This window comes from Polypterus senegalus, chromosome 12 (genome assembly GCF_016835505.1).
Source record: "Polypterus senegalus isolate Bchr_013 chromosome 12, ASM1683550v1, whole genome shotgun sequence".
In the NCBI taxonomy this organism is placed as follows: domain Eukaryota; kingdom Metazoa; phylum Chordata; class Cladistia; order Polypteriformes; family Polypteridae; genus Polypterus; species Polypterus senegalus.
In genome coordinates this window covers 107,998,943-108,026,222 of record NC_053165.1, presented here as the reverse complement: position 1 = coordinate 108,026,222, position 27,280 = coordinate 107,998,943, and the positions used below count along the sequence as shown (strand labels likewise).

At 38.9% G+C, this 27,280-nt stretch overlaps 1 protein-coding gene across 4 annotated transcripts; it reads left to right on the top strand.

The window, feature by feature from the left end:
- Positions 1-27: 27 nt before the first annotated feature.
- On the top strand, positions 28-26,561 carry LOC120541499 (ceroid-lipofuscinosis neuronal protein 6-like). Of its 4 annotated transcripts, none has more exons than XM_039773199.1 (8): positions 28-225; positions 20,387-20,663; positions 21,378-21,492; positions 23,418-23,516; positions 23,826-24,014; positions 24,100-24,155; positions 24,507-24,629; positions 24,717-26,561. In XM_039773199.1, exons 2-8 carry the CDS (start codon positions 20,602-20,604, stop codon positions 24,985-24,987), a joined length of 915 nt encoding a protein of 304 aa, XP_039629133.1. In that variant the 5' UTR covers positions 28-225; positions 20,387-20,601; the 3' UTR covers positions 24,988-26,561. The 4 variants fall into 4 exon arrangements, with proteins under 4 accessions (XP_039629133.1, XP_039629134.1, XP_039629131.1 ...); XM_039773200.1 differs by having other exon boundaries at positions 21,375-21,492; positions 23,418-23,489; XM_039773197.1 differs by having other exon boundaries at positions 29-225; positions 21,375-21,492.
- Positions 26,562-27,280: the final 719 nt, after the last annotated feature.

The following is a 27,280-nucleotide window of genomic DNA, read 5'->3' as shown; positions in this document are numbered from 1 at the left end:
GGATGTGTGGTAGGTAGTCGCGCTCCTTGTCTGCTGAGGGTTTACTTTCATTGCTTTTTCCCCCCAAACAAGAGCAGATACTATTCTAAATTGTGCATATCTTTTGCTTAAGGAAAGCCAGATCATTATGTGAGGGGAAGCGTGTGTTTGGAGCACACGGAAAACGTAGTTATAGGGACGGACTGCTGAAGACCATCGGAGTGGAGAGATGCGGGACCCTGCTTCGTGAGTCCTTTTGTTGAGTCTGAATGTATATGTTCGCCAAAAATACCGCAAGAACGAGTCAAAGTCACCACAGTGGATTGTCTGTCGAAACAGAGACAAGTCTGCATTTCACCGCCGCGTGTTTTCGATCCATTCCGTTTTCCGAAAGTGACTGGATTGATTCCATCATTAAGATTTTGGCTAAAGTTTTACAGTCAGTTGCTCTTCATAACAGTAATCATCCCTGTTTATCCGGGGTCGGGACCTGTACCTTATTCTGCTGGTTTGACCTCTTGGGGTCTAGATTTTGATTTAGGAATTGGGATGCCTACATCCCCAACAGAGTGTAGATGGAAGCGAATGTCAGGAGTATTGTGTGATCGAAGAATTGAGGCCTATTTAAAAGGTAATGTTTTTAAGACAGTAGTGAGACCCGTAATGGGTTTTTTTCACCTGAGACATAGGCAGTATAGGGAGCGCAGGAGAAGCAACTGGATGTGTCAGGAGTGAGAATATTGAGATGAATTTGTAGAGGAAGAACAGAATAAAAAATGAGACAATAAGAGGTGCAAAAAAGGTCGGAGAGATATCAAAGAAAGTGCAGGTGGAAGTGGTGTAGATACTGTACGTGGTCGTTAGAGACAGTAAATATTTGGGCAAAAGAGTGATGGAAGTGAGAAGCAGAAGTGGAGGTGGATGGATATAGTAAAAGAAGATCTGAAAGAAAAGGGTCTCACTCGGGAGAAGGTTGAGCAGGCAAATCAACCCACATAGAAATTGGAAAAGATGAAGGGGAAGAAAAAAAAGTTTTATGCTTATGAGGTTTGCAATTGGTTTAACAGAACACGTAGACTTAGGACTCACTTTTGCATGTAGAAAGCCAGATGAAATCTGTGATTTAATTGTATTTCCAATCTGTATGTTCTGAATTGGATCCCATGTCAAATGTAGTGTCTTTAAATGACAGCATGCTGACATTAAATGGTCTGTCAGTACTGTGCCCCTGGATTAGTGTGCAGTGATCTCACATGTTTGACTGTAATAAGGTCACAGCTGTGGCCCCCAGCATAGCTTATGACCAATGTCATTGGTCTGTGTGCAGTTACCTCATTGGACTGGGCTCTTCTGTGTGAAGGCATTGTGTACCCCATGTCTAGGCTTAGTCACTTCTTTTACTTGGATTCTGCTTGTCGATGACTCCCTGTTTTACAGGACCAGACCCCTTCCTAGCATGTTGCGTGGTCCCTCATGTTGTAGGGTGAAACAAAACTATCAAGTTCAACTTCTTACTAATTTTTAAAATATTTGCATGCTTGCTGTTTCTCTTTCGGGCGGCACAGTGGCGCAGTGGTAGCGCTGCTGCCTCGCAGTTGGGAGACCCAGGTTCGCTTCCCGGGTCCTCCCTGCGTGGAGTTTGCATGTTCTCCCCGTGTCTGCATGGGTTTCCACCGGGTACTCCGGTTTCCTCCCACAGTCCAAAGACATGCAGGTTAGGTGGATTGGCGAAAACAGCAAAAAAATTAAATAACAAAAATAAAGTCCTATTTTTTAACACATCAAAATTTGTAACATTTGAGGATAAAATAAAGGCAGGTGCATTAATCTTAACCTAGGATAAATCCTCACCTATTTCAGAAATTTATCAGGTATAATAAAGAACCTTGAAATTTTATGAAACAAACAGAGATTACCCCCTTTATCCAATACATAAGCCATTGTCATCATTTGGCTTTTCACTGAGGCCTGACAACATCAGCTGCAATTACAGCATCCTGTTTTTTACCTGGTCTCACAAAATAGCTGCTGAGCCCACTCCCTTTTACTTTGTAGAGTAAATAAGCACTTTTAAGTCACTAGTACTTTTTTTGCTAAGACAAATACAGTGTTATGAAAATGTATTTGCTATATCCTGATTTCCACACCTTTTGCTTATTCGTGACACAAATCTTTTTGATCAGTAAATAAATTGAGAATTACCTCAAACACAGTCGGGGAACCAGAGTCATAGCTTGCTGGGAGGAGTGGAGGAGAAAAAGAGATGGAGAGAATCATTGGTGTGCCTACTTACTTGTGGCTATAGTAGTGGAAAGCATTGTGAAGGGTTTCCTCGCAAGAAAACACATCATTGTGCTTTTAACTTGTGTCTTCATTGTCTGTCCTGTTAGGTTTGAGGAGCGACAGTGCCCTCTAGTTTCCACACAATGTAATTTTCCCCCCTAAACTTAATACTTGGTTGTGCCTACTTTAGCATCAACCAGTGCATTCAGACACTTCAGGTAATAGGAGACCAATCTTTGCCAACGCTGTGGAGAGATTTTGGCACATTCTTTTCGACTAAATTGTTTTTATTCAGTCACATTGGAGTGTTTTCGACTAGGAACTGCCCATTTAAGGTGCTACCACAACATCTCAATGGGTTCAAGTCAGGACTTTGACTAGGCCACGCCAAAGCCTTTAGTTTGTGTTTGTCCCAGCCATTCAGAGGTGGGCATGTTCTTGTGCATTGGATCATTACCTTGCTGCATTACCCAGCTGTTCTAGAGCTTTAGATCACGGACTGATGACCAGATATTCTTCTTCAGTACTTTCTGGTATAGAGAGGAATTTGTGCTTCCTTCAATTATGTTAAGTCGCTCAGGCACTGAAGCAGCAAAGTTCCCCACACTATTGTACTACCATCACCATGTTTGACTGTGGGCATGATATTTTAATTGTGGAAAACTGTGTTAGCTTTAAGGAAGATGAAATGGGCCCCATGCCTTCCAAAAAATCAAATTCTGACTCATCAGTCCACAGAATGTTATCACAAACGTTTTGGGAGCCATCAAGGTATTTTTGGCAAATGTTAGAGGTAAGCTTTATGTTCCTCTTGTTTGGCAGTGGTTTTTGCCTTACAACTCTGACATGGATACCATTTATGCTCACGGTCTTTAATGATGGTATCATGAACACTGACATTAACTGAGCTGAAAGACACCTGCAGTTCCTTAGATGTACATCTGGGTTTTTCTGTGACTTCCCAGATGAGTTTTCTATGCATTGTTAAAGTAGTTAGGCTGGCCATCCCTTGCAGATTTACCACTGTTGCAAGTTTTCTCCATTTGGAGATGATGGATCTCAAGGTTATTTGCCAAGAGTCTTAGGGTTTTGGAGATTGATTTGTAACGCTTTTCCAAGTGATATATTTCAGTAACCTTCTTTCTCAGGTTTTCTGGATTTTTTTCTTGATTGAGGCATGGTGTGCTGCTTGTTGAGACCATTTAGCCAACTCCATATTGCTAGAAATGGTTCCATATAAGTTAGGGATGCTCTGATCAGGTTTATACTAATCACCATTTTCAGTACTTGATTGGCCAATTCCAATTAATTTTTTTTTAGTTCTTTATCACTTTAAAATTTTTTTTATAGTAATCTCCTGCATATCAAGAAAAACAGAAGTCTTATGTCCTATATTAAATTGTTTTTTAATAATTAAACTATAGACCACAGGTGTTAACTGTTCATTTGTAGTAACAAAATGAAATTCTGTAGGCTTATTTTTCAGAGACAATAAAATACTAAAATAAATAAAAATTTCCTTAAAATACATTCTTTAACTAAGAAAATATGTACAAAAGTATTTTTCTAAAATGTATATGGCATTAAAGAAAATGCTTCTCATAATTACAAGCTGTCATATTGTTTAGTTTTTTTCTGTAATGTACCTATCTGAAACAAGGCTTAATAATAAAAAAAAAAGGTGTTTTCATTAATTCTTGAGGTGTAATTATAAAGTATGGATTCACATTTTAATTATGTAGTACAGTAGACCCCCGCAAAGTCGCGGTTCAGGGTTCGCAGACTCAAGTCGTTCGCGTTTTTTCCTTAGAACCTAACTATTAATTGTTAGCGAAAAGTGCAAATATCCTTCACAATTTTTTATGGCTTTTTTAGTGGCAATACTGTGCTGTAGAGAGAACAGGAAGCAACCGCTAAGGGAAATGCGGGTTGGGATGGTGAAAGTATCCAATCCAAGAACGTTATTCATTTCTCCTTGCTGCTGATTGACTGCTACCATGTGATGCGTCTTCTGGTGAGTGGGTTTACCACCGCGGTTTGGGATGGTGAAAGTAACCAATCTGAGAGCATTGTTCATTTCTCCTTGCTGATGATTGACTGGTGCTTTGTGACACGTCTCCAGCTGAGTGTCCTCGTGTTTTCCATTTTGTTATTGTTTTGTTATCATTAAACGCACACAATGTCGTCGAATCGCTCTGCACCTTCTAAGGCTTCTGGAACTGAGCCTAAGTGCCAGAAGAAGTTTAAAACACTCCAGGAGAAGGTTGAACTACTGGATTTGCACCGGGAACTAAAAAGTTATGCTGCAGTAGCGCGTCACTATGGCATTAATGAAAATACCATATGCTACATAAAAAGCAGTGATCTGGAGTACCATTATCTGTAAGTTTCTGTGATAGTGACAAAAAGGTAATGACCGTAAGGAATAAAAATATCGTCAGGATGGAACCTACCTTGGCACTGTGCAGGAAGAAATCCCCTTGGACGGTAACATCATCCGTAAGAAAGCACGGAAATTGTACCAGCAGTTCGTTACAGGAGACAATGTAGCAACTTCCTATCACAATGTTCCTGAAACATATAAAGAAAAGCCAGCACGAAACCCCACCAGAAGAAGACCTGTAGAAAGATACGACGACTCCTGAAGCGCCTGAAGGAGAGACGCCACCCGATGAGTTTTAAATCCTGTGAATTGTACTGCACAGCTACTTCATCATGTCATCATCATCATCATCAATATCATTCATCATTGGTGAGTACCCGTATATTTTACTGTATTTTAACTAAATTAAATTATTATGTTTTTACTCTGCTTATAACAAAGAAAATGACAGCCCATACCAAAGAACATGCGCTTGCATGAATTACAGTACGTATAGCGGTAACATCGGTATTTTACATTCTAGCACTGCGGGAGACATAGCAGTACTGTACAGTAGACAGGTTTACCTTTACATTCTGTTTTTAGGTAATGTATTAGGGTAATTTTTTGGGTAATGTATTAAGCTGAGTTTGCAACGAAATTAAAGTGCTTTGGGGACATACTGTATTTCGGGTTGAAACTATAAAAATAGGCATTTAAAAGGCATTTTTTAACCACATCCAAAAGTCACGGTTTTTCACAATTCGCGGGTGCTCTACAAACGTAATCCCCGCGAATTTTGGGGGTGTACTGTACTTGTTTCTTACCAAAGCATATTCTATAAGACACATAGCAACAAATAATAAGCGCAGTACAAATCTTTAAAAAAAGCCTGTTGTTTACTAAGCAGCAATTCCAATTCATCTGTATTTTTTCTTTTTCCAATTAAAAGTGTAAGCTGCTGAATTTTAAACCAGCTCACTGTGTAAACTCAGGAATTGTCCTTTAAATTAAAAGGACCAAATAAAAAGGTCCGAATTCATTAAAGTAGCTTTTCTTGCCATTTGCCTAGTTGCACTTCTCTGTTTATTAATATACCGATCACCTCTCATTCACTGATATAATAAGCTTCTACTCGCTGGCCTTTGTTTACACAGCAGGAAGTTTGTAATAAAAGAAGAAGGAAAAAGAGGCACACTGGCACAACTACCATAACACTTTGCGTAAAGGAGCAGTGCAACTAAATTACTGTAAAGCTTAGAAAAAAAGCAGGAGCTGAAAATAATCGTTTTTTGTGATCTGCCTTTTTACCTATCACTGATTGAGTCTTTTTTTAGTGAAATTCTGCTAGTATTTTAGTATTTAGTACTAAATTATGCTGAGTGCAAGCTCAACACATCATCTAGTTGCCCTTCATGGTACTGTAAAATTTGATTAAGCAGGTTCAGTAAATGGTCTGATGCATAGAGTTCCTCTATAGTCAGTTTGACCAATCGTTGCATGTAGGAGCAATTGATCAACTCTGCTTTGTATAGAAGGGTCAAAGTAGTGCAAATACATACAGAACACAGGTCAGCTTAATGAAAATGTCATGAAAGCATCATCAGATTCCAGACATTTTAGGCTATTTAGAAATGATGACTGGCTGCATTTTCTTTAGGTCCCAAAAAGAAAACATGTCCTGGTAAAAGGGGATATATGATCACCCTATCATATTGGAATGTAGTGCTTTATAGAACTAGACCTTTATGTGTCTTTGTGTAATGTCCTGCTGCTATTTGGACCCCATGTATGTATGCAGCCCTTCCTTTTGCTTTTGAAAGACATTTACTGTATATGTCACCTCTAGGTGCCTGTCTTTTCAACTGCATAAATGATTATATAGTATTACAAGTATAGTTGCCATTAGCACCTTTAGTGTTAAAATAGCTACATTAACTGTAGCGATAAGGTTTTGGATTGTATCTGGAGATTAATCAGAAACAAGATGAACCTATAGTCGTGTGAGAACTGACAAACATTATACAGCATTTTCATTTCAAAAGCAATGAAGACAAGACTTTGATTTAGAAAATACTGTTAAAAAAGTATGTTTGAAAAAGAGTCAAATGAGATTTTTGAACTCTAAGAATGTGTTTCAGAGGTTACAGAACTCGACCAGTGTGCTTACAGGCAAACAAAAAAAATGAAGCCATATTGGTGCTATTTGCTAAGTGATGGTCGTAGCCTTGTGGAATAGTCCATTTGTAAACAGACAGCTGTTCCTGTACATAAGAAACTTATGTGGTGGATTGACATTTGTATTGTATGTAGTAGGCTCATGGGGGTGGCTGGTAGCCTCATTTAACAGAGCTCCCATGTATGTGGTGGCCTTATATGACCTCACAGTTCCTGTTTGTAATAGCAGTATATGAGGCGGATAAACATTTCTGAGTTATTGGCTTACGTTACTTGAGACCCAATGTTTGTGTAATTTCATTCCGTACAGGTTATTCACTTCCCATTCATAAGCTCAGTGTGCTGTATTCACTTTCAGTGTAGTATAGTTAAAGTACCTCTCATAATAGCATAACATTCAGTCTGTTTACATGTGCTCAGATAACCCAGTTACTCACAAAAGGCTGGGTTCTAAAATGTCATGTAAATAGGGTTGTGCGATATTGGGGAAAAAAAAAATATCTCGATATTTTCTGGAACTTTGACGATAATGATAATTCCAAGATATTCTGCATCATTTAAATGTGTTTGCAAGTCTTATTAAGACTTATCTAGCTTGGTCTTGGTAATAGAAAATTAATTGTAGCTTAATGAAACAGTTAAGGAAAACATGTCTTATTTACTGTATTTATTTAAAACTCAAGTAAAACACCCGGGTCCTTTCTGTGTGGAGTTCATGCGCTCTCCCCGTGTTCGCGTGGGTTTTTGCCGGGGGCTCCGGTTTCCTCCCACAGTCCAAAAGTGTGTAGGGTAGGCTGATTGGCGAGTCTAAATTTACCCTGTAATTGTGTGAGTGTGTGCACCTGCGGTGTGTTGGCGCCCGCCCAGGGTTGGCTCCTGCCTGCGCCTGTTGTTCCCGGGACTGGCTCTGCCCATCCCCCCTATCCCCACAACCCCAGTTGGGATTAAGCAGTTACGATAATGGATGGGGTAGATGAAATAAAACGAAAACATTAAATTCACCAGTCAACCTATTACAGTATATATTATAGTACATAACTGAACAGTGGCCTACAGGATGTACACAAACATTTGCACTGAGACCAACTAAACTATTAAGATGTGAGCACCTACTATTCATGTAAACAAGGTATAAATGTACAGGGAATAAAATACCTGAACATCACAATTACAGGCCATGAACTGAACATGTGTGGCATGCAAGCAAGAACACAAATCTAACATACTGTACTATACTGTAAACATCTAAACATCCATTGAATACTGCAGAAGTAGCATGTGTAAACAAGTTTTTCACAAACTAACACTGTTAAAGAAATTACTAACTTCCTTTGTCCAATATTGCACAAAGTTATGAGTTTTGAGAAAGTTATGAGAACTGTAAAATTCTACTGAAGAAACTTCAAGTTGTGTGACAGGAACACCAGCCTTTCCACAGCATCTGGCTTCAAAACAGCACGGATACATGTTACAACATTTCCTCCGGTGCTGAAAGTCCTCTCAAAAGCACTGCTTGAGGCAGGAATGCACAGGTACTTTTTTGCTAGTTTCCCCAATCTGGGGAAATTTACTTCTTGTGTTTTCCACCACTCAAGTGGATTTACCTCACTGTCCACTTCGGGTATCATTAAGTAGCTCTTGATCTCTTTTTCAATGGCAGTGGGCAGAGACTCATCTTCTCTGAATTCCTGTGCTTTTTTGAAACAGCTGCCAAAAGACTTTTTTTTTTCTTTTTGCTCCCACCCTTGTGTCATCACCTGATCCAGTTTCTGCAGCCATCGGGTCAGCTGAAGCAGTTGAGGGTCCTGAGGTAGGGCTGTCTTCCTCTGTCGCCACAGCCATAAGTTCTCTCGCAGCTGCCATCGTAATGGCTTCGATCCTGTCATCATTATTAAAGCGATTTTTGAACCGTGGGTCAAGTGTGGATGCCAAACCCAACAGCTTGTCTACACAGTCCTCTGTGTATTTGGAATTCAGATACTCTAGAATGGCTTGTTTGATCTTTTTGGTTAGGTCTGTGTCATCAGACTTCACCTCCAGGACATCAGAGTTGAATAAGGCCAGTACAGGTTTTACGTAGGAAACTGTTACAAGTTGCTCACCTGAAAGAGCATCTGTGAACTCCAGAAGAGGGCCTAGTGCTTTACTTACTGCCTCCAGCACATCAACATCTTGCCATATTGGGACAAGATGCCGGTGCTTTTTGTCTGCAGTCAAAACATGACTAATGACTTTTTCTTGTTCAATAAATCTCTCTATCATGCGCTGTCTTGAGCCCCATCTTGTTGGTGACTCCGTGATAAGTTTATGCATTGGAAGTTTGAGCTGCTCTTGTTCATCAAAAAATAAGTGCCTTCTTCTTTTTCCAGCTACTGGAAAAAGCTCTGACCACCTTTTTGCAAACTTCTATGGCTCTGTCTGTCCTTGGATCCCGCATGCTCCTCTCTGGAAAACATTAAATATAAAATTTAACATAACATTCAAAGTGTACTATTTAAAATAATTGCATTACAACATTCTTATATTTTTATTGTATAATGTAATGTATTATTTGAAATTATATTGAATTATATTTTTGTCATCTACAGCTTTACTTATCAGGTAGTTTTGTATTTTTAAACGTCATAATAAATAAGGTCAATTTAACCTAAACTGCATTTTATAGAGGAACCCCAAATTACTCACCAATCGCAATATGAAGCCTATGCCCAAAACAAGGTAGCCTCTTCCAGTTATTAATCCGTAGTGCACTGACAACGTTAGCCCCGCTGTCTATTGTCATGCAAACCATGCGGTCTTCTCGCAGTGACCATGATGCCAGCGCATCTTTCAGACCTTGCGCAATGATGTCGCCAGTGTGATCTTCTGGGAAGTAGGATGTTTGCAAACAGAAGCTTTGCAGTTGCCAGTTTTCGTCAATGAAATGCACCATCAGGGAGAGGTATGGCTCGGATGTTCAGCTTGACCATAAATCCGTTATTGTGGCGAAATATGAAAACTTTTGCAGTTTATGCATCAGGCGACACGAATCATACAACTTAGGCAGAGCTGTTTGACTGAAATAGCCAGGCAGTGTGTACCTTGGATCTAAAGTATTCAAAAGTTGTTTAAAACCATCTCTCTCAACCACTTGAATTGGCACCATTTCTTTTGCGATGTAATTGGTGACGGTGTTTATGTCACGCCATCTGTTGCTTTTCTTGTCGTAAGGCACTTTTTTGCAGAATGAGTCTGCTAAAGTTTGCTGAGTGTGTTTTTGTGCTTGTACCTTGGTTACTTTAGACTTGTGCTGGACAGTTGACTCCTTAAGCTTTTCGTATTCTTCGTATTCTGTGTGGTGGTTAGTTCGCAAATGGTGAAACAAGTTAGTTGTCGAGCTGTCTTTAACGGCAACCGATTTACCACATAGTTTGCAGATTGCCATCTTTTGAGCAACATCAGTCTTTTCAAAACCAAACCACTGCCATGCGAGTGAGAATGAACCACGTCTGGCAATTAACTCTGACGATGTAGATGGCGAAGCTGTTTTATCATCTGGCGCTGTTTGTTCATACATTTTGAGGCAGCGAGCGACGCTAACTTGTGGCTTGCTGGACTTGCACGCCTACGCAACTCGCTTTGCGCACGTGCAGTGGTCTATACTGTTGCATTAGCAAATGAACTCTGTGTTTGTTTGTTTTTTTTTTTTTTGCAAAGCAAGTTACATACTCAATAATTTAATCTCGCACATCGTTAAAACAACAGTTAAGGTATAATTGTAAACGATGTATATCGCACACGCCTACATATAAACCCTTGTTCCAATTAGAGAAACCAGGTTAACACATGTAGGTTTCTATGCGAGTAGCCTAGTTTTGTGGCTATGTAAACCCTTAACCAGGTTACAGTTAAGGATTTTGTTGTCTCTACATGTCTGTTGCACTCTGTGCCTGTACATGTATTCGATATTCCATCTCCCAGGTTTAATCAAAAATACACACATTATCTAAATTTAGGGAATGTTTTAATTAAATTGTGCGCTTGAATATTTATTACTTTTTTGTTTTACCTACACCCTGTCCGGGGCTATGTATTATTCAGCAGCCTTCTGTAGAAGCGACCACAAGATACACTTCCTGAGGCAAGTGCTCAGGTGATTGATTTATTTCTTCTACTAGCTGAAAAAAAATCTGTCTTAAATATAGTGATTTCTGAAATATTATGTTGATGAGCTGACCGTGTAGTGCTAAACTCAGCAGCACAATCTTGGGAGCAGTGTTAGGGTAACGTGTTAAAAACAATGCACATTACGTAGTCCAGTTTACTTTTTAAAGTAATGCTAACCTAATAACTATTATATTTTACTAAAAATAGCTGCGTTATTATCATCATCATCATCCCAGCAGCACTGGCGTAAAGGCAAGAAGCACATCTACTGGTATGCTGCTCCTTTGCACGGCTCAGTTGCACAGCCAAGCAAAAAAGAATGTGCTACGTGCAATCTGGTAGCAGAAGCCCATTAATAAAGTGTCAGCCGAGTTTTCATCCAGCTCTGTGCTATGGATACTGTATGTTGAAACAGTGTGATTTGGTGGCGCAGTGGCCAGTGTTCATACCACAAATCATTGGTGGCTCAGTTCGAGGACGTAAAAAGGGGACATGAAGGATTTAACACAAGAAAATAAAAAAAATAAAAAATTAAAGCAAGAGTAGGCCAAAAACCTTTCCCAGCTCATTGAGAGGCTGATCAATAACCATATGAAGCATCTGGTCAGAGTTACTGTCACAAAAGTAGGTTTAAGCCAGTGGTTCTCAGGGTCAGTCCTTGGAACCCCATGTGTCTACAGGTTTTTGTTCCATTCAACATTAATTTTTAATTCGGCTCCTGGCCTAATTAAGCAAGGTGTTGCTTCCCACTTTCTGTGTTTTGGAGTCAATGTAGAAATTGCAGTTGGTTAATGTTTATTAGAATGTACCAATCGTTTATATTTATTTATCTATATGGATAATGTATAGATTTTTAGCTTGATTTTTAAGATTTTCATCATAATTATGATTGTCCTTCTGCTTTTTCAAATATTCTGGAAATTGAATCCTTTATTTACTAATAAACACATTAGGGGGTTCACTACTAAAGTGGTGGCAGCCTTTCAGCATTCAGTGTTGGTTACTCAGGTGTCTGCTGTGCTTGTTGTTGTTATTAAGATACAATTAAGGAAGCAAACTACACAGAAAAGGGCAAGTTTAATATGAAAACAATAAAACAGAGTTAAGCATATTAAACCTATTATAAAAATATAAATGTTTTTAAATGTCTTATAATTGTAAAAATCACTGCTGGGCTTTTCTGAATTTGGTATAATAGAAAAAAACACACTCTAATAAAATGAGATCAATCAGAGGTAAAGTAATATGACCCACAGATTGTGAAACTGGTTGGAATAAAAACTTGCAACCATAGGGGGTCTTCAAGACAAAGTTTGAGAACCATTGAAATAAGCAGCTATTGAATCTAAAGGGTGCATTCATTTTTATGCAGATGTTGCATGTTGCTTTACTTTCATAAATGCAGTAAAAAGACTAAATATTAAACTTTTGTACTATTTGTTCACTGTTTTATTTCTTTTATTGAGTATAAGGCATTGGTTGAAGACCCAGTAAAAGTCATTGGGAAACATACATAATAATACTGAAAAATCAGATATAAGCTTATATTTTCCATGGCAATGTACAGTGAGGGGCAGTGAAAGAAATTATATGCACATATGTTTAGACAATTTTTTACATGAAGTTCTTTAATCTCCTACTAATACTCTGTACACATGACAATAAACTTGGACATCTGTTCAAATAATTAAATGGCTAATGTTCATGATTTTGATGAAATACAGCCAAGGCCTACTATTAGATCTGTCATTTAGTGGAGTTAACGTCTGCCATCCACGCTGATGTCCCAAGCTCAGCAGGGCAAAGTTGCAGTGATGGCAAGCACCGCTGCAAAGCACCGAGAAGAGAAAGAGAATCGAAAAGGCTTAGTAACAGATGGCCACTGTTCATTACTACAGGTTCAGTATCCGTAATCCAAAATGCCCGGGACCAGAAGTACTTAAGATTTCGATTATTTTTGTATTTTGGAATATTTGTATATACATAATGAGATATCTTGGGGCCACCCTTTATCAAGTAAGGGAATACAGCCAAATCAGCTAAATGACGACTCACATATATAATAATTCATATCACCAAGCTGTTAATATAGTGTGCATTAACATGGCAAACATATTAAACCTAAAAAGTGATGAATATGATGCATAGACTGTATTTTATTTCCCTTTTAAGAGGGCTAATGCTACGTATTTGACCCTACTAGGTCGGAGTGAGTACTTCTCATGAGCACTTTATGGTTATAGTGTATTTTCTGGAGTATAGATGTTAATAATTCTGTAAGATAACAGGGTGAAGTTTATGACTTTAAATGCTAAAAGGGGATTTTAAATCGGGTCTAAAGTTAACAAGACACTAATGTAATGATTTAAGAATTGGAGTTAAAGGCCCATACTTCCTAGTTATTATTTCATTCCAGGCAATTTTTTTTGTAGCTGAGTAGTAAGCAAACAAATTTTAATAGTCTGGCAATTAAGTACTGCACATAAATGGACAATAATTTTTATATTATAGCATATTAGGAAACTTCAATTAATTCTGCAGTATTCAAAAAATAGACAAGGCATGCCTTACTATTAACATGTGTTGACTAAAAGTTAGATGAGCGACAAGGGAGAAGCACATGTTTGGTATATAATCAGTAAAAGTCAAATTTAATTGTTTAGAATTAAGAGGTGCCAGTGTTGTATTTCAACCCCCTAAACAGATTGTCTTTCTTTCTTTCTACATTTAAAACATCATTTTCCACTTCCACACATGGCTTACAGCTCCATATTCCTAAGTTCAGATACCAGCCTAGGCATTGTGTGCCTGGGATTTTTACATTTTTACATCCTCCCTATCAGTTTGCACATTTCTGGGTAATCCAGCGAAGCAAGCAGGGGCAAAGCCCCCTGGTATGATATATATTGTGAGCTGGGGGGCTGATTGCACCCCTAGAGATTACAGACGCTCCTGGGAAAACCCCTGAAAACATTGACAGACTACCTTCACATTGCTCCTTACCTTATTTGCACTCTGTCACGTGACAAACCTCTCGCGCGGTACTCTGCATACTTAAAAGCATGTACAGCACCTGTCAGTTTTGGAATTGATTGTTTTGCTTCTCTCTCTCTCTCTCTCTCTCTCTCTCTCCCTGACAGTTTCTGCTCCTGGCAGAACTGTCATCTCTGACTTGTCATGGAGCACTTTTGAAAAAAGAGACAAATATTTGTTTGCAGTGTCTGAATAAAGTTCCTGTTTTCTACAACCTCCTGTGTTTCTGTGCAAATCTGTGACCCAAACGTAACAATATATATAAAACATACATCTACAGCAGGGGTTTCCAACATGTCGCTCATGAGCTACCAGTAGCTTGCAACCCCTTTCCAAATAGCTCGCCAAAGGGTTAATGAATCCTTCATAAATTTGAAAACTTGATTAGTCAAATTAGGGGTGGGCGATCTTTCCAAAAAATCATATCATGATCCACATTCTGAATTGCAATCTATCTTTTCAATGTGGCATACACTTAAGAGAATATCCAGACTCTAACTCATCAAGACATAAGTAACACTTTATTTTAAATATCAAACAAAGTTGAATTCAATTGTTCTCTCATTTGCTAGCTAAGCGGAGTTAAGGAACACGTCCCGAAGCTGGTTAGTGAGTGAGGAAGGCCCCTCTCCTCGGCCCACCACCTTTTTCTCGGTTTTACGCAAATAAATCGGTACCGCAAGCAAACTACGATACATAGCGAAATGAGAGCGGTTGCAAAATCAACTGGAATGTTCAAGCAAATTATAGAAAAAAACCCGATCTAAATCTGTTAAGTAGTTCTCTCATGAAAAGCAGACAGACATACAGACAGACAGATAGATATTGGATTTTATATGTTATCTATATATATATAATTCACTAAGGGCACGCAAGACAGAGCGCAAGCAAGACAGAGCCCCGCCCGCCAACTCCAAGACCATGGGATATGCTCAACAGAGCCCCGCCCGCCAACTCTAACTCTCTACCGCGTCATGGGATACGCACAGCAGAGCCACGTACACCAACTGTAACTGTCCTCCCGAGTCCAGCGTCGCTCTCGAGGCATGCAACAACTCACCAAACACAGCCTCAGTCGCTTTCGTCTGTGCAAAAGTCCACATGCGCTTCTGAGCCACGTTGACTTTACACCGCACGCAAGACAGAGAGCCACGCCCGCCAACTCACAGAGCCCTGCTCACCAACTCTAAGACCATGGGATACGCATGCATTTAGTGTATAAATGGATATAAATAATTGCATGTCAACGATTCGCCAAAATCTGTTGTATGTAAACGATACTGTTTAAAAAGTTATTGTTTTTTCATCAGAAAACCCGGTTTCCACGTTTACCTGTATTCGTTTAAATGCCACTTTTACCACTTGCAATAGTGCGTACGCGCTGACTTATCGTGTCGAATGGACAACACAGTGAATGCGGTGTCTATCTATATATGTCTATGTTTTCCGTAGCCTGCTACAGGAAGGTACTCTCTTGACCATTGGCATTGGTTTCGCTCCTTATACTGCGACCGTGGTTTCCTAAGCTTTTGTTATACTGAATTCCTTTCTCACCGTTTTCTGTTCCTATACTTACACCGGTGGGCTTCGGCTAGTATATTAGTAAACCTTCAAAATAATGTGCAGTGAAAGTCTCAACAGCATTCTCAGCATTTCTGGAGCTTAGTTAAGCCAGATAACTATAATAATCTTAACCAGGCAGCTCCAAAAATGTCTGCTTTGTTTGGGGTCTACATACCTATGTGAGTCGGCCTTTTCTGACATGAATGTCATGAAATCAAAGTTCAGAACAAGACTGACAGATGAACATTTAAATGACTCCATAAAAATGAACCTAAGTGGCTACACTCCACTATACACCTCTCTTGTTGACTCCATGCAGTGCCAGTCGCCTGACTAACTAAAAAACACATCACACCAGCAACTGGACATGTGAATACTCTTGGGAAGTCAAACAGTGACATGTAAAAAATGACAAATGAATCGGTAATATCTGTGTGTTTTTAATTGCATTGTTTTGTTTTGACAGCATTCCTGCTTTAATTTAATAGTGTGAGATACACTAGAAAATGCATACAGACATACAAAATGCACTTGCAGGTGAACTAAATATTTTTTGTGATGTTTTAATGTAAAATGTGAGTTGTGGACACCAACATTTTGTAAATGTTCAGGCAAAACAAGCTTATTCAGTTTGTTTGGGTTCAAATAAGCTATGAGAATAAACATTAGAAAACATGAGTAGCTCTTGGCCATTTTCATTTTGTAAAAGTAGCTCTCAGGGGAAAAAAGGTTGGAGACCTCGATCTACAGTGACTTCTGAACGTCACACAGTGAGCCAGACATGAGGATTTAATTGGAAACTTTAGGGTTTAATATCCAATGATCTTGACACTATATCACACTGCCTATCTAGTTTATTATTAATGAAATACTTGCCACTAGTAATTGAAAGTAGAATTGTGCCAAGGAGGTTAGACTCTTAAGGTAAGTGCTGTTTTTTCCAAATTAACATAGGAAGATCTGTTTTCATGTAATAGTTAGATTGTAGGTAATAACCAGAATGTGCTTTGTAGAATTGTCTTAAACTGTTTGATGCATTCAGCCAAGAGTGGCACAATGCTGTATTCTTGATTACTGCGGCTTCACAGAGTTTGTATTGACAGTTTGTCAGGTCTTGGATTTCCTGTCTTTTGAAATGTATTCTTGCTTTCTATCTAAAGTGTCTCTTGATGGTGCATTCTAAGAATAGGTATACAGTATATAAAATAAAGATTGACTGATGGATCTGATGTGCAGAGTCAAATCCCACTTTCTCATTGTCTGTTAAGACTTGGCACATTTTTCTATTTAGGTTCTTCTTGGGACCTGCTGTCCACCCATGTATTAGCTTAATCGGTGATTTTAAACTGAGCCAGTATGAGTAAATGTGTCCTTTGATGACTGGCAGCCCATCCAAGGTCACTTCCTGCTATACACCCATTATTTCCAAGATAGGCAGTGGACCCCCATCATCCTAAATTAGATACGCAAGATGTGAAATGGATGGATTCTTGGCATTCTATATTATCAAGATGTGTGGTATTGGTACACCATGGTGAATTCATTTTTAACTTAAATCCGTTGCTCCCATGGAAGTCTGCTTCGTATGCAGGTTGTAGCTATTTGGAATTCAGGTGGTGGTCACTCTCCATTGAAGTTCTTGACATTTTCTGAAGATTTTGTTTTTAATTAATCTCCATCTAAAAATAATATAAACTTTTGTATATGTTATTTACCCCATGTACTTTGTAGTTGTGGCCAAAAAAATTGCAATGTTGTGTTTTCATGAAGAAGTTTTATAACATAATAGAAGGCAATAGTGACCAGGGTTGTACTAAAGCAAATGATGTGAAACAAGTCAATGGAAAAATGGGGAAGAAAAAATCTTGAGTTACTTAAGTTGCTTGATCTACATGTGTTTTTTTTTTCCTAGTTGTATGCTCAAAATGTGCAAAATGCATTCGTTTGTCTAAAATATTATTAAATACTTATTTGTGGAATTATCAGTGCACACATGAATAGGAAACCTAATGCCTCATGGGAAGGACTTTTTGAATTGAAGACCAGCTTTTCCCCTCATTCATTGGCCAAGAGACCTGTCTTTAATTTAAATGTTGACTCCCATGAGGCTTTAGGTTTCCTGTAATATGTAATATCTATTACACACAACAACATTTTTTCTTATTGGAAAATATAAATGAACACTTTTGGCTTATTCCTGAAGTAAACAAACGCTAAGGAGGCTACACTGTGAAAAAAAAAAAAGTTAAATGTCATTCTTGGCCGCTGTGAATTCACAAACAAGCATGAAACCTGTGATAGTTGTGTTTTATGAATATGTTTAGTCCTTCTTATCATCTGAAGTAAATAATCTCCATCCTCTCTTTACATCCTCAAACCGAGCTACCAATTATTTACATTATGAACACTGGCCGCTGTTTCACCTGATCACACTGCTTCAGAATATGTGAAGCAAATCGCTGGAGGAAAGCTAAACTGACACTTCATTAAAGTGTTTCTGTTACCAGATTGCACACAGCACACGCTTTTCTGCTTGACTGCAATTGAGATCTGCAAAGTAGTGCCATACTGGTACATTTGTTTCTTACCTTGCACCCAGTGATAGTGCTATATTAATAACACAACTGTTTTTACTTCAATAAGATAAGTATTGCATTAGGTTACTTGTTACTTTAAAAACTAATTGGATTACATAACATGCATTACTTTCAATGTTACCCTACTGCTAAGTTTAGCACAGTATGTTCTGTTCATCAACATACATTTAGGGACTTCTGAAATATGGAGACAGATTATTTTAACCAGGCTCTGACATAACGGTATCCCTTGAACACCTGCCTCAAGAAATATATCTTGTGGAGGCTTTACCTGTGGCTTCTGAAAGCCTGTGTGCAATCTACAAAATCCGTAACTGTATCCCGGTTATGGGTTTGCGTTGTTATATAACTGGTTTAGTCATGGAAGAAATTTATGGATGTTAACCTGGTTTCCTGGAGACCAATAGTCCATTTTCTCTAATCGGACTAATGGTTTACATGGCATTTTCGAATTTGGGGTCATGTGAAAAACCAGATTATTAAAGCGGCCATAAACACACTGAGTGCAGGACCCAGTTTTCTTGTAATTGCTTTATGAGTGTACCCCCATTTCACTAGGGGTTTTCTCTGTCTAATTGGTGTCTGCCTGTTTGAGCCATAGGCTCCTACTCCGTGTCTAAAAGCAATAGCTGTATATGACTTGGACCCACAAGACTTTATATTGTAACCCTGTATGTCACCATTGTGTTTGTGTGACGTTCTCCCGGCAGTAAAATGCTTGTGACAATGAATGTGTCATGGGTTCTGTGTTTAGTGCAGCGCTGATTGACCTAATAAAGTTCCTGGTACAAAAGGTCCCTCCATCCATTTCAGACCTCTTTAGTTCAAATGCAGGGTTGATGCAGGTAGCAGCATTTGGCATAAGGCAGAAACCACCCTTGGGTTGGGGTACAGTATTCATTCAAATAAAATATATTAAGGCATAAACATGTCGAGGCTAAAGAGGCTCAACATAATACTTTTGTACATTTAATGACTGTGAAGCACCTATGCAAATGATCCCTGGTAGGAATATGTTTGGAATTAGGAGTACAAAGCCATTGTGGAAGGTTAGTAAGTTGTTGGATGTACGGCAGCCTGAAAAGAACAAATTTTTATAGTTTTTTTTTTTTTTTTTTTTCTTTCTTTCATGACTACGTTTTTCTAATTGGTTGAATATCCTTTTGGTGTCGATCAGGAATTCCTTTTATTTTATTGTTTTCTGAAGCCTTTCTGCCAAAAGCTGTGCAGGGGCAGGGATAGGCCACTTATCCATGTTATGTGATTCTTCCTAATTTCTATAAAACAAAATTCTTTGTAATGCCTTTCTTCTTCAATACCAGTTGTCTCTCCATATGTCCAAATTGTCCTCATGAAATAAGAAAATAAATAAAAAACAAAAAATCACAAACATCAGGTGAATTGGCAATACTAAATTGGCCCATGTTTGTGTTTGCCCTTCGATGGACTGGAGCCCTGTCCAGGGTTTGTTCCTGCCTTGTACCCTATTCTAGCTGGGATGGGCTCCATCCTGCCCCCTGAACATTGTGGCCCTGTTCAAGACAAAGCGGGTTAGAAAGTGGCTGACTTACAACAGAACACTGAAGCTTTGTTGATCCTGGAGTGATTTTATTTGTTAGGCTTTTATTACACCGTATTCCTCCCTCAGTGTCTCAGTGTGTTCCCATTTGTGGTATTCTCCAGTTATTCATTCCAATAGAATCAATGGGTGCCACTTTCATAAGTTGCTAAATGTGACCTTGTCTTATCTGACACCCCCCCCATGCTGTCCTTGGCCTTTTTATGATATGTGGTGGAGCTGTAATATTTTTTATTTTTTTTATGAACTCATTAACCGCTGAAGTGGTTCTTTAAGGCAGAAAATGTCAATAAGAAGTAAAGCTGCAGGTTTTCTGCTTGTTCGCCCTTGAAAAAAGAAAGCTCTTTAACAAGAATGCCATTTGCTTCTCACACACGTGCACGTTTCAAAAGAGAACTTATTTGATGTTTGGAAATAAAACAAAAATAATCACATTTGATTTTGTTGTGTACCATGTGTGATTTGCATCTTTTCTCAAGATAAATCCTTAGATAATCCTAGAAACTAGGTTGAATTTTCATATGTGTGCCCTGAGACAAAGGCTTACCCAACAGCTGCGTGCCGCTGCTTCCACTTCCCACCTGAGATCTTTAGTGCTAAAAAGACAGAAGATCACATATCACCGTGGACTTTCTTTAAAAGCACACTGCTCTTCTGTTTCAACAGCACTGTGAGCCTGGACAGCAAAGAAGAAAGCCAGCTAAACTGAGCTGCCACCCTCCACACTGTGATTCTCTGTAAGCATAGAAGTCCTCAGTCGGAGCATTCTGTATCGTGCAGCTGAATGTCTATAGCCTGAGAAGGAAACGTTCCACATGTGCTTGGTTAGCACTAGTGTGTGAGGAGGGAGGGTCTGCACAGCGGAGGACCAACACTTTGAGATGCATGCTCCTCTCCGAAAACGCCATGGACCTGGCCTCCAGCCCCCACTTCTGCATCCAAGGTATGTCATTCTCTTGTCATATTGCCTTCATTAGAAATGTAAACTATAGTTACATGATAAAAGTAGGATTTGTATGTTGTTCTTCTGTGTTTGTGAGATTCCTGGAATGAGTGTTTAGAGCTTAAAATAGAAACGTTTTTAATGTTACAATGTGAAACGGGCAGGGGAAAGGGCACCGTGCTTCAATTCTGTTGAAATTAAACACCCCTTATCTACAGCAATCACAAGAGCACTGTAATAATATCAATACTCTTCAGATTACACACCAGAGAAGCAAGGTGCCCATTTGACGCCCGCCTTCTGCCTCCAATAATTAGAGCTTCTGACACTCCAGCAGTTCTTAGTTGGTAACCTGAGCTGAGATGCAGAAGCATATTGCAGTCTAGGAGCAGCCTTTATCTCTGTCTCTGTCTCGTGTCTCTCTCACACACACACATATGCAAGTGCATATTCTTGCATATATATTCCTGCAAAAATTAATTAATGTAGACTAAGTGCATATTCAAGTTCATGTATATTCCAGAAAGGAAATTTAACCTGTAGACACATGCATATGCTTCTAGAAAAACAGCAGTGCAGACTAGACATGCACAAGCACACGAATACTCCTAGAGAAGGATGCAACTGCAATGTTCAGATGTTTCCACCATTTAGTCTTCAAGGTATAGTCTTGTCAAACAACCCTCCATGCAAACTGCTTTCATCTCTTAGCAGGCACAGCTCCTTTGAATCGGAGTCTTCAAGCAAGAAACCTCAGTTCCATTTGGATCTCTGGTTCTATTTCACTCTCCAGAACTGGGTCCTGGATTTTGGTCGTCCAATTGTGATGGTGAGTCTTATCGGTTCAATGTCATGTTTAAGGATTGTGCCAGGGATTTCACTGCACATGCACTGTGCGACTCTGAACAAGTCTTCTATCCTGCCTGAGCCCGGAAGTTAAGAGAACAGTGCGACAGTTTGTGCATAGCCTTGAGTGTGTAGAGTGCAATATAAAATAAGACTTGATATATTATGAGATGTGCTGCTGGGATTCTGTTTAAAAAAGCAATATATAACAATAACTGTTTATACACTATTCAAACCACTGCTCCCTAAACTTTACACTTTATAAAATATCTAAACATACAAGGTACAAATACTGTATATAGCACAAGGCAAAACTAATGTGTTCATGGAGTAAGCCAGTGGTTTTCAGACTCATTCCTGGCAGAGCCCTGGTTGTGGTAGGTTTTTATGTGCTAATTTGTTATGTTCTTTCCCACCTTCTACCTTTATTTTGTAAATTTTGAAATCCTCAACAGGATTTTTCACTTTTATAGAAATGTAGTGAATATTCTTGTTCTTTATACACAACAATGATTGCATGGTAAAGTGTTGTAGCCTTGTTTCTGTTTACTTTTTTGGTTATTTAACTGCTGCACAGGGGTGAAAATGACACTGAAGAAGCTGATATGCTTTAGCAGTCTTAGTTGCTTGTAAGCATGTCTGCTCAGCTCTTTGCTCCCTAAATTATATCAGAATTATGAGTGTTCTCAAACTATAGATAAAAACAATAACTAAGAAAATGGAAGCATCATCTGTAAATTAAAAAAAAAATACCATCATCTAGAATTGGTCTCTGCCTTGTGCTTGATGCTCCCTGAATAAGATTTAGTTTCCTATGACCCTAAAAGTAGAATAAGTAGGTTATGTGAGCAGAACCATGCATGTTGAAAGTTACTGACATATTTTAATAAGTTTACCTGAAATCAAGAGTAACTCTTTGATTGTAATTGTAGCTGGAGTACCCGATGTTGCCCATATATATTTGTGGAATGGGTTAAGGAAAGAAAGCAAATGTTTATGTGGCTTTTATAAAGGTGACCCTGTTATTGCTAGGTGGCCCATCTGTCATCCACACTGACTCTCTTTCAATGTCTTTGCTCTTATGAGTTGAGAATTTGTTCTTTTTGGTCCAATTGGATTCCAGAATTGCAGCAACTTCTTGCTGGGTTGTAATCATAAACACTCATGTCTGACTTGTCCTCTTAGTTCAAGGTGAGCAGTTCGTACTGCTTAAATTATGAATAAAAGCCGACAAAGTAACAGTTAAACAAACAACCCTTTGATTCTCCTTTTTGTTGTGCTGCACTTCCATTCATGATCAAGCCTCACCCAACACCCCCTGCAAAAGTGCAAAATACTCCTTTTTATATTACAGTAGCAGCACATGGCATTGGCAGGGTAAGAAATTTTAGGCTCTGGATCTGTTCAAATGTTTCACTCGCTTTAAGCAAGCAGGTGGCACTGGTGTGCCAGCTATAGCAGGCAGGGGTAAAAAAATCAAGACATTGGGATCCTCAGGGTCAAGATTTTGTGTTCCAAAAAGGTCTGTCTTGTTCATATGGTCCAACTATTCAAAATTTAGTCCAGATTGGTCAAGGCTGTAGGATTGTATAGGGACCACACAAACATTCTGATTGATATATATACTGTGTGTGTGTGTGTGTGTGTATATATATATATATATATATATATATATATATATATATATATATATATATATATATATATATATATATATATATATATATATATAGGATATACTGTATATATAGTATACAGTATTTGGAATGGAGGCCTGTCACATGATGTAGTTTGAAATTAGAGTGGCGAAAAACAAAAACTAAAGCTTAACAAAAACTTCTGGAAGGTGTAAGGAGGGAAGGGAAGATGTAATCATTCAAAATGACCATTTACTTTTTTTTCTTACAGATTATCCTCCCCCTGGAGTGGTTCCCACTAAACAAGCCGAGTGCTGGTGATTATTTTCATATGGCCTACAATGTGATTACTCCTTTTCTTCTTCTTAAGGTTGGTTTCTAGGGGTTGGTCTGCTACAGGTGGTCAGCTATTCATTTTCTGTCTGCATTCTTTAAGCAGGTTACTCTGTTGTATCCTTTTACACTGCTTTATCTTTGCCTGCTTGCCTTGGCAAAAATCAGTGCCACACTGGACTATATAGCAGTATGAAATCGCATCCCCTCTATTTCTACTTTGTAACTTTTTTGGTTACATTACTATATGGTTATTCTGCTCAAAATGTGTTTTGTATCTTTATTTGCTTTCCGTTGTTTGTTAGCTTACTTTTGTTCCTTTGTCATTGGCCTCTGATATCTGCAGCTTATTGAAAGATCACCTAAGACGTTGCCTCGTTCCGCTGTATACGTCTGCATTATCACATTTGTGATGGGAGCCAGTATTCATTTGGTCGGTGACTCAGTCAATCACCGCCTGATCCTCAGTGGCTATCAACTGCACCTCAGTGTTAGAGAAAACCCCATTATCAAAGATCTAAAACCTGCAACCCTGGTAAGCAAGCTTGCAAAGAAACTAGGTGGCTTGAGATAACGTGAAGTTTCATTTGGAATGATTGGTTTCTATTTTCGTCTTGTAGATTGACTCTTTTGAATTGCTTTACTACTATGATGAATGCCTTGGACACTCTATGTGGTGAGTACTGCTGGTTAAAGTCACAATCAGAAATTGGCAGTTTGTGCTTCCTTCAATAATGGTAATTGAGTGAAATTTCTTTGGGCCTCTTACAGCTGGATTGTCTCGCCACCATATATAACCTACAGAGTCCTTGGGGAATGTCAGTGTATTGTAGCTCTGGGGTTGAGGCCCGGCTGTGAACAGAATCATAGTAATTCTCGCCCTCATTTCTATAGATCTTGAATTGGGGGTATCTTTCCCTGTTCCTCTTCTCTTAAGATCTCAAACCCCATTTCTCATACTAGTTGGAACTTTGGGATGATTTGTTGTGTTGACATTAAGTGTCACTTGTGAACTTTCCGTTTGTAGGTATATCCCCTTTTTTTTGATCTTCTTTCTCTATTTCACTGGATGTTTCACACACCTAAAGGAAGAGAGGAAGATGCCCCTGTCTGCCTGGCTGCTTGTTGGCCCCAGTGGCCTGTACTACTGGTGAGGAATTTGGGTTTTGTCATAGGCCGGTTAATCTCTCAATGGCAACACGACTTCTCTAATGCTGCTTTTGTCATTCTTTTATAGGTACCTGGTAACTGAGGGCCAGATTTTCATCCTGTACATTTTCACGTTCTTTGCCATGATGGCAACAGTAATGCATCAGAAGCGTAAAGGCTTTGTCCTGGATAGCAATGGTCTTTTTCTACTCAGCACCTTTGCCATCACTCTGGCTCTCATTGCTGTGTGGGTCATCTGTTTATGGAATGACAAAGTTTTACGAAAGAAGTACCCCGGTGTGATCTATGTCCCTGAGCCGTGGGCTTTTTTCACTTTGCACATAAAGGGCAGGATGTAGCTTCACAGAGAGAGAGATACAAAAATATTCCTGTCTTGCTGGATACGTGCCTGTAAGAAAAGAAGTGTCAGTCTGTAGTCTGATGTGCAGGTGGAATATGGGAGGAGATGTTAAATTTGGTACTTGAACTACAGTAAGTGGCACAGTTCTGGAGAGAAGCATTTGCGATTCACACACATCTGTTTAGTCATTTTTGAAACAATTCTCACTATCCTTGGTAAAAGTAATCATGTATTTTTGTCATAAGCATTTTAAGGAGGAAATCTTTAAAATAAACCAACAATCTGCTGTCTGCAGCCCCTGGAGCAATTTAGTGGTGTAAATCCTGTCACGTATGTACCACTCTCCCTTTTTCTTCCTGTGCTTTGGCTGGCAACACTCAGGAATTTTATCAGAGTGATCATTTGTGTGTGTGTGTGTTCTGAGTTTCATGACATTCCTCCTGGAATGGTTTCAGTACTGCTGAATGACTTCTTTCATTCCCATTAACCTTCATATGACTCCAGTTATGTCATATCTCATGCTTCCAGAGGAGACTGGATACCCTAAATGAGATTTAAAGTGTACTCCAAAAACAAAAACACTCATTCACCAGAATACTAACAGCATCGGCAGTCTGAAAGGGTATTGGTGCCCATGCTGTGCTATATCTGTAATGGGGATGAAAAGAGTAAGATGCTAGAAGTCACTGCTGTCCCATGACCTGTAGAGGGTCGATTATCCTGCCACGTACTGGTTGGTAGAATTCACTCTAATCCTCCATCTCCGCAAGTGAGGGCCCTAATGATGAGAGAAAGAATGGATGGAGCCTGTGTGCCAAAATAGTGTCCTGATGCTACCATACGAGAAGAATGATAACCAGCGTCTTCTTTGTCTGCTATGGTGAGTCCCTAAGAAATACTTTAGTGCCTTGTATCCTTCTTATCTTTTAGCCAATAAAATATTCTCCCATTATTTTTAGGTGGGCCTAATTGTATTCCTTGGCCCTGATACCTGCCCAGAGTTTAGAATCCTTGTTAATTTTTAATATCAAGATTAGACGGTGGATGTTGAGATAAAAATGACACTCGGCAGCCAAAGCAGGAGATTCTAATCACATGCTATTGGAATCTCTCTTTTACTTTGAAGGTTGTACAAGCAGTGTTGTCTAAGAGAATGGAATTGTGCAGCTTTTTATCTGGTTATCACATTTCATTTTAATTTCAAGACAATCATATCTTAAAAGAGAGATGAAGTGGAACTGCCTCAGTGAAGGGCTCGTGACAATCTGAAGAGGTCTTTTAGTTAATAGCTAACACTTCTACAAAGCCACCAGTCCTCTTTCTTCATCTTTACACTTTTCTGTTCCAGATTGTATGTAAGTAATATGCAATATTTTGATCTTGTGTCTCAAGTGCTTACTGTTGTTTGTTTATTTAACTGACCCTTTTATTAATGTAAATTGATAAATAATTTCATTATGCACATGCTCTGTCCTCATACCATTTTTGTTTCTTTATGAATCTATGCACTGTATCAGTTTTTATTCTTTTATTGCAGTATTGTTATAAAGGATTATTTTTATTCCATCCTTTTGTCCTGTGGGTACTGTCTGTCTGTCCATCTACCAAGTCCAACTACATGGCCATGCAAAGCCAGAGACTATCCTGGCAGCACTGGGCACAACATTGGAAACAAGCATGGGCAGGGTGGCGAGCCGTCACAGGCAGGACATGTTCAGCTATGCAATCACAGTCACTAACAACATTCCAGTTTAAGTATCACATCTTGGGGATGTAGGTGGAAAACCAGAGAACCAAGGGGCTAAGCACATAGACACAGGGAGAACATGCAAACTTCACATAGTGAGAGAGAGCCTGGGTGGGTAGAGGTTAGTTCAGTCACGTGTGGTGAGACAGTTATTTTGGTGTAGAAAACCCTCATAAAACTTTTTATGCTGCACTTCCGTTAAAAGTTGAGAGTTCTGCACATATTTACAAATATTGTTGTTTTAAATGTAGTGAAGAAGGAAAACTGTAACTCTGTACATTACAGAATCATTTCTTGTTGTTTTTCTGCTCTGAAAAATGGTGGTTAGCCTGGGGCACATGAGTTTGGAGCTTCAAATTTAGGATGGTGGTGGGCGAGGCGTGAACCTGATAAGCAATGAATAAATCGTATGACTTTTAAGATTTATATAAAATGGATAAGCAGGTGAAATTTCATATAATGAGGACTAGGAATTTAAGAAATCGGACAAACGAAAAGAGACCATTCAGTCCATTAAGCTTGTTTGTTTAGGTAATTGCTAAGC

Bases quoted from the DNA above. Each gene is read 5' to 3' on its own strand.
- LOC120541499 (XM_039773197.1), top strand. From the start codon at position 20,602: ATGCATGCTCCTCTCCGAAAACGCCATGGACCTGGCCTCCAGCCCCCA. The intron at 24,015-24,099 runs GTAAGCAAGCTT...TTCGTCTTGTAG, and splicing joins ATCTAAAACCTGCAACCCTG to ATTGACTCTTTTGAATTGCT. The intron at 24,156-24,506 runs GTGAGTACTGCT...TTCCGTTTGTAG, and splicing joins TGCCTTGGACACTCTATGTG to GTATATCCCCTTTTTTTTGA.